Source organism: Nansenia antarctica, assembly GCF_963989245.1.
Source record: "Nansenia antarctica genome assembly, chromosome: 16".
NCBI lineage: Eukaryota > Metazoa > Chordata > Actinopteri > Argentiniformes > Microstomatidae > Nansenia > Nansenia antarctica.
In genome coordinates, this window is record NC_137686.1 from 6,236,873 (window position 1) to 6,244,372 (window position 7,500).

The 7,500-nt window shown below is 47.3% G+C and overlaps 1 protein-coding gene and 1 pseudogene across 2 annotated transcripts in view; both read left to right on the forward strand.

Annotated features, from left to right (window-relative positions):
- Positions 1–5,352, forward strand: part of LOC308171823 (glutamate decarboxylase 1-like) — a gene marked incomplete at both ends in the record, with an annotated part of 22,201 nt that extends 16,849 nt beyond the window's left edge. The window contains 7 exons of the mRNA XM_080546719.1: positions 332–386; positions 2,483–2,599; positions 2,776–2,840; positions 3,316–3,394; positions 3,670–3,819; positions 4,732–4,839; positions 5,086–5,352. Of these exons, the coding sequence (XP_080402845.1) occupies positions 332–386; positions 2,483–2,599; positions 2,776–2,840; positions 3,316–3,394; positions 3,670–3,819; positions 4,732–4,839; positions 5,086–5,352 (841 nt within the window). The remainder of the gene's footprint in view (positions 1–331; positions 387–2,482; positions 2,600–2,775; positions 2,841–3,315; positions 3,395–3,669; positions 3,820–4,731; positions 4,840–5,085) is intronic.
- LOC308171702 (large ribosomal subunit protein eL8-like) overlaps positions 1–7,500 on the forward strand; it is a 507,482-nt pseudogene that overhangs the window by 290,215 nt on the left and 209,767 nt on the right. The gene's annotated exons all lie outside the window — the stretch shown is intronic.

A 7,500-nucleotide genomic window follows, 5' to 3' on the forward strand; every position in this document is an offset into this window, starting at 1 on the left:
ACACACACACACCACGGACCTGAACACATCTGGCCTAGAGAGATGACATATGTGTGTTGAGATAGACTGGCTGATGTGTTCCTCTGCTCTCTGTCTTTGTCTCTCTCTCTCTCTCTGTCTTTGTCTCTGTCTCTCTCTCTCTCTCTCTCTCTGTGTCTTTCTCTCTCTCTCTGTCTTTGTCTCTCTCTCTCTGTCTCTGTCTCTCTCTCTCTCTCTCTCTCTCTCTCTGTCTTTATCTCTCTCTCTCTCCGTCTTTGTCTCTCTCTCTCTGTCTCTCTCTCTCTCTGTCTCTGTCTCTGTCTCTCTCTCTCTCTCTCTGTCTCTCTCTCAGGGGGAGAGTGATTCCTGCTGATCTGGAGGCTAAGGTCATCGAAACCAAGCAGAAGGTCTGTTCTCTCTCTTCCTTTCTATAGCTATTTATCTAATTTCCCTCTCATTCTCTCTCTCAATTCTATCTCCAATGTACCGCACCCCTGGCAACAGTAGCCCCCACTCCCCCTGACCCCCTCACACCCCAGCAGCAATTGCCTCCCCTTACCAACACCAGGAGCCAGGGAGCATGCTTCACACCTGGAGACACCGGTACTCACAGCTTTATAACATCTGAGCAGGTGAGAAGGCAGCTCTCCAGGGTGAATGTGAACAAGTCCAGAGGTCCAGACAACATCAACCCCAGGGTTCTGAAGGTGTGTGCTGGAGAGCTGGCGGACACATTCCAACATCTCTTCAGTCTATCTCTAAGACTGACAACATCTCTTCAGTCTATCTCTAAGACTGAGGAGGGTGCCACAGCTCTGGAAGACCTCTTGCATCGTCCCAGTGCCAAAGAAGGGACGGCCCAGCACCCCAAACGACTACAGACCTGTCGCCCTGACACCACAGGTCATGAAGATCCTGGAGAGGCTAGTGCTGCAACACCTTAAGCCCCAGGTGAAGGACTTCCTGGACCCCCGGCAGTTTGCATACCAGGAGAGCATGGGGGTGGAGGATGCCATCATTTACATGCTGCACAGGGCCTACACACACCTGGAGAGGCCACAGAGCATGGTGAGGACCATGTTCGTCGACTTCTCCAGTGCATTTAACACTATCAAGCCATCACTGCTGGCTGACAAACTAGCAGTGATGTGTGTGGAGGACTCCCTGACAGCTTGGATCCACAACTACCTCACAGACAGGCGTCAGTATGTGAGACTGCAGGGCTGTCAGTCTGAGGTGGTGGTGTGCAACACCGGTGCCCCCCAGGGAACTGTTCTGTCACCCTTTCTCTTCACCCTCTATACCTCCGACTTCCAGTTTAGCTCCGACCAGTGCCACCTGCAGAAGTTTTCTGATGACTCCTCTATCGTCGGTTACATCACAGACGACAGGGTTGAGGAGTACAGGGCCCTGGTGGAGAGCTTTGTGCAGTGGTGCGACACCAACTACCTTTTGCTTAACACCAGCAAAACAAAGGAGTTGGTGGTGGATTTTAGGAGGAAGAGAAGGACCCCAGCCCCCATCACCATCAAGGGGGTGGAAGTCGAGAGGGTGGACTCCTACAGGTACCTGGGAGTACAAATTAATAACAAACTGGACTGGACTGACAACACCGAGGCTCTTCTCAGGAAAGGGCAGAGCAGACTGTTTTTCCTGAGAAGGCTGAGGTCTTTCGGTGTCTGCAACAAGCTGCTGCAAATGTTTTATCAGTCGGTGGTTGCCAGCGTTCTGTTCTTCGCCGTGGCCTGCTGGGGTGGAAACACCTGTGCCAGGGATGCTGCGAAGCTAAACAAACTGGTGAAGAAGGCCAGCTCTGTGGTGGGGACCGGGCTGGACAGCCTAGAGGTGGTGGCAGAACAGAGGATGGGGAAAAAACTGGCGGCCATGCTGGCCAATCCCTCCCACCCGATGTACTGCGAGCTGGCGGGGATGAGGAGCAAGTTCAGCCACAGATTTGTTCTCCCCCGTCAAAGTACAAAAAGATTTGGACAGTCCTTTGTTCCAGCTGCACTCCGACTCTACAACCAGGCCCTGCAGGGTGGGGGAGACCCGGAGCTGGAACTTTGGAACTTGGAACTTTTTACTTATTGAGCCGGCACTGTTTTATCTATTTATTTATTGAATGTTTTCTGTTTTCTGTATTGAATGTTTTCTGCCCTAACTGAGCTGTTTGACAACAACATTTCCCCATTGGGGACAATAAAGGTTTTCAATCAATCAATCAATTCAATTTAATTTAAATTTAAAGGGCTTTATTGGCGTTTAAAACATACGTTTACATCACCAAAGCAAGTTGAGCAAGTCTTTCTCTCTCTCTCCCTGTCTCTCTCTCTCTCCCTCTCTCTCTCCCCCCCCTCTCTCTCTCTCTTTCTCTCTCTCCCCTCTCTCTCTCTCCCTGTCTCTCTCCTCCCCCCCTCCCCCTCTCTCTCTCCCCCCTTTCTCTCTCTCCCCCCCCCCCTCTCTCTGTCTGTGGTGTACCTCCCGTGCTGTCTCTGTGCTGCAGGGTTATGTTCCGTTGTTTGTGAATGCCACCGCTGGTTCTACTGTGTACGGAGCCTTCGACCCCATCAACGACATCGCCGACATCTGTGAGAAATACAACCTGTGGCTCCATGTTGATGTGAGTAGTGTGTGTGTGTGTGTGTGTGTGTGTGTGTGTGTGCTGTGTGTGTGTGTGTGTGTGTGTGTGTGTGTCTGAGTCTGTGTCTGTGTGTTTGTCTGTGTGTGTGTGTGTGTGTGTGTGTGTGTGTGTGTGTGTGTGGTAGGTTGTTAATGATGTGTGTTCCCATTGGTCAGGGGGCCTGGGGGGGCGGTCTGCTGATGTCCAGGAAGCATCGTCACAAGCTGAGCGGAGTAGAGAGGTACACACACACACACACACACACTCACACATACATACACACACACATACACACACACACACACACACACACAAACACTCTCTCTCACACACACACACACACACACGCGATTCTCATCTGAAATGTAGTTTATATACATAATAATAATATAATAATAGTTTATATGACATAAAGGGGTATTCTATGGTTGTACATGTTAACTGATACTGTGCTTGGCAGGGCTAACTCAGTCACATGTTAACTGATTCTGTGCTGTGATTGGCAGGGCTAACTCAGTCACATGTTAACTGATGCTGTGATTGGCAGGGCTAAGTCAGTCACATGTTAACTGATGCTGTGATTGGCAGGGCTAACTCAGTCACATGTAAACTGATGCTGTGATTGGCAGGGCTAACTCAGTCACATGTAAACTGATGCTGTGATTGGCAGGGCTAACTCAGTCACATGTTAACTGATACTGTGCTGTGATTGGCAGGGCTAACTCAGTCACATGGAACCCTCACAAGATGATGGGCGTGCCGCTTCAGTGCTCTGCCATCCTGGTCAGAGAGAAGGTGAGACACACACACACACACCACACACACACACACACACACACACCCACACACAGACACACACAGACACCCACCCACCCACACACCCACACACACATACACCGACACACACGCACGCACGTGCACAGAGACTGACACCCACACACACACATGACACCCACACACACACACACACACACACCGATACCCACCCACCCACACACACTCACACGCACACCGACACCCACCCACACACACACACCCTCCCCCCTGTAACAGCATGTCCTCTACTGCAGGGGATCCTGGAGGGCTGTAACAGCATGTGTGCAGGCTACCTGTTCCAGCCAGACAAGCAGTATGACGTCAGCTACGACACAGGGGACAAGGCCATCCAGTGTGGCCGACACGTCGACATCTTCAAGTTCTGGCTCATGTGGAAAGCCAAGGTGAGCCCATCACAGAAACATCACAAACGTCCTCTTGTTTCTTCATTGAAAACATTCACAGGATCATTTCTGTCGTCAAATTTCAGGACCCTCCTTTCATGACTTTTCCTAGATATGTGCGTTCTATGACCCAGTATCCTTACATTTTCAAAATCACATCAGGATAAGCTAGTATAAAGCTATTTTGCAGTTTTTCTGTGTAGGAGGCAGGCTAATTTACAAGGCGGCCAACTAGTGGTCGTTGTGTGTAAGTAGCAGCTTCCCATTGTAAAGACTATAGTCATTTGACCCCCGAGGCGGCTCTTATAGTAGGTAAAAAAGGCACGGATGTTCTAGTGTTAACACAATTCTTGAGTGAATTTTTTAAACTCCATATTGGGCCTACAAGTAAGTAAATAGCTCAATCTTGGTGCTAACCTGTAGTACACAGACTTTAAATTCAAGAATTTTGTTAACGATCACATTTTGGTCCGCATGTCGGCAACCAATCAAAATGTTCGGACTTTTCTTTTGAAACACGGAACTACGTTTCAACGTTGTTGAGAATCACAACACAAACTCGCTAGTCAAGACGAAACACTGCAACACAATGGATCGGGTGAGTAATCCCCACTGCTACCTAGTTAACTAGAACACTACTTCACATTGTTAACAGGCTCACAAAACAAGCTGTGTTAGTTGACTAGCGAGTGTGTCATTGATTTTCAACAACGCAGAAACGTATTCACATTTTTCGAAAGAAAAGTCAGATCGTTACATCGGATGCCGACATGCGGACCAAATGATCAGACTGGGTCACATATGTGATCGTTAACAAAATTCTTGAGTGTTTTTTTGGTTTTTTTAACTCCATATTGTCATATTCCATACCTCACCACTGAAGTCTTTCCTCCAACGTGTGTGGTCTCCTAGGGCACCATAGGGTTTGAGCAGCACATTGATAAGTGCCTGGACCTGTCAGAGTACCTCTACAACAAGATCAAGAACAGAGACGGCTACGAGATGGTGTTCCAGGGAGTGGTGAGTCTGAGAGGCTTCCCTTCATCTCAATCTATTCCCTCCTTCCTTCCTTCCTTCCTTCCTTCCCTCTTTCCTTCCATCCTTCCTTCCTTCCCTCCTTCCTCCCTTCCTTCCTTCCTTCCCTCTTTCCTTTTCTTTGTTTGTTTGTGTTGGGAGCATAAGAGAGATACTGAAGTGTGTGTGTGTGTGTGTGTGTGTCTGTGTGTGTGCGTGTGTGCGTGTGTGCGTGTGCTCTTCTCTCCACAGCCCCAGCACACCAACGTGTGCTTCTGGTACCTTCCGCCCAGCCTGAGAGGCTTGCCGGCCAACAGCGAGGAGCGGCGGGAGAAACTCCACAAGGTGGCGCCCAAGATCAAGGCCCTGATGATGGAGTCAGGGACCACCATGGTGGGCTACCAGCCGCAGGGTCAGAAGGTCAACTTCTTCCGCATGGTCGTCTCCAACCCCGCCGCCACCCAGTCAGACATCGACTTCCTGATCGACGAGATCGAGAGGCTGGGAAACGACCTGTAGACAGAGCCGTGACCACCACCACCGCCGCCACCACCGGTGCCCCTAGTGGCCAGAGGCCTGAACTACAGTCTCTGTTCTGTTTTTATCTCCAGTTTATCTCCCAGTTGTTCACAAAAAAAAAGTTGAATCCGGATCAGATCATATCTGGCTGATTTTGAGTCGTAGAGGTTGGGAAATCAGCCAGCTCGATCTGATCCCGGATCAGAGAAAACAATCGGGATCGTTCTGATCCAGATGAAACGTTTTGAAACCAACTGGGCCCGGGGGGGGCTTGGTTCAGTCGTATGGAGCGGACAGGGTGTCGCCGATAGAAATGGATCTCATAGAACCCGAGAAAGGTTCATAATAGAAAGCTGAGTTCTACATTCTACACGGTCCATTTCTATCTGCTGTTCTGAGCTCCACACACTGACCTGAGCCCAGCTCCAGAGAAACACAGAGTTGATCCCACTTCTGTCCGGAACATCTCCTTCTCTAGTTAGGTTTATGTAACCACAGCCTGCAGCCTGGCTCTGGAAGGCCTGGCTACATGCTCTGACTAGTGTGTTATAAACGTGTTATAAACATGTGTGTGCAATAGTGTCCAGTGCCGTATGTGTGTGTGTGTGTGTGTGTGTGTGTCATCCCCATTGTTCAGTATTATTTACAGTGCCCTGATTTGAGATAGACCGTACAGGAATGAGAGTGTACAGAGTGTGTGTGTGTGTGTGTGTGTGTGTGTGTGTGTGCGTGTGTATGTGCGTGTTTCTGCATGTATGTGTGTATGTGTGTGTGTGTGTGTGTGCGTACGTGTGTGTGTGCGTGCGTGTGTATGTGTGTGTGCGTGTATGCATGTGTGTCTGTAAAATATAAAGGGATGCTTGAAAGCACAGACTCAGATAATACATTATCTGTAATTACTGTATTCATGAGTACTATGATATACGTACATAATAATTCTTTATTGGTGCTCAACGTTGTACGTATAAATCAAGCCCCCAATGCACTGGAATGCAATGCATTGGCTCTTTGCGACACAAATATGAAATATGTGTGTATTAAAGATGTTGACATTGCTCATTTATGAAATAGATATATAGATATAAAGAACATTATTTATTTATGAATGTGGGGAGTGTGGCAGGTATATTTTAAATGTATCTTAATTACATGATATATACACGATATATACGTAATCAATGTAGTTAGTGAGTTTAATCATGTTTTATGATTTATTCTTGTGAATTTGTGAGCCAAAGAAAGATTACCTGGGACACAGAGCGATCCACAGCCCTTAAGATCACAGAACAATACCTTCTAGATGTGTATTAGATGTTAGTTATTGACCCTTAACCTCAGTGCAATATGTGGTGTGTATCCTGTGACTGTGAGTCTCTCTGATTGAATGTTCGGAGGTGATCAGATTTGACCGTCTGACGAGAAATAACGATATGTGAGATTATAATAATGAGATTATTGATCTGAGATTAGTAATCTGGCTGAGGAGATTTGTGACCAGGCCTTTGTTGAACGAGAAACACAAGGCTGCAGACGGAATGTACTCTAGAGACAAGGAGAGAGAGTTTTTGTTTTAACAGAGGGTCTCGTTTTACTCCGAAATGATATTTACTGTAATATATTTGTCGTAATATATTTCCTGTACTCTCAGATAATACAGTATAAAGAGTTCCTGTATAGTGTCTTTGCACAATGTCCTTTCTTCCATTGTAAATTGATGTGTATTGCAGTAATATAGTAGCTATGATAATTATGTATTTATGGTAACTAGGGACCAGATAAATCAACTGCACAATGACATAAATCATAATTATGACAATATATGTATACTATGTGACCAATAATGCCAATAAGAGACCAATCTGGTTGTTGAAAGCCAGGACAGTGAGAAGGTTGTCCCTACGATATTCCAGTAGGCACTTCAGCGCAATCATAATAATATTCATCTCTTGTTAATAAAGTCTATTAAACAACCAGAGAGTCGGTCCTGTTGCTGGGCGGGGTGGGATTGGTGTGTGTTGGCGTACCTGCATTCACACACACACACACACACACACACACAGACAGATACACACACACACACACACACACACACAACACACACACACACACACACACAGACAGACAGACAGATACACACACACACACACA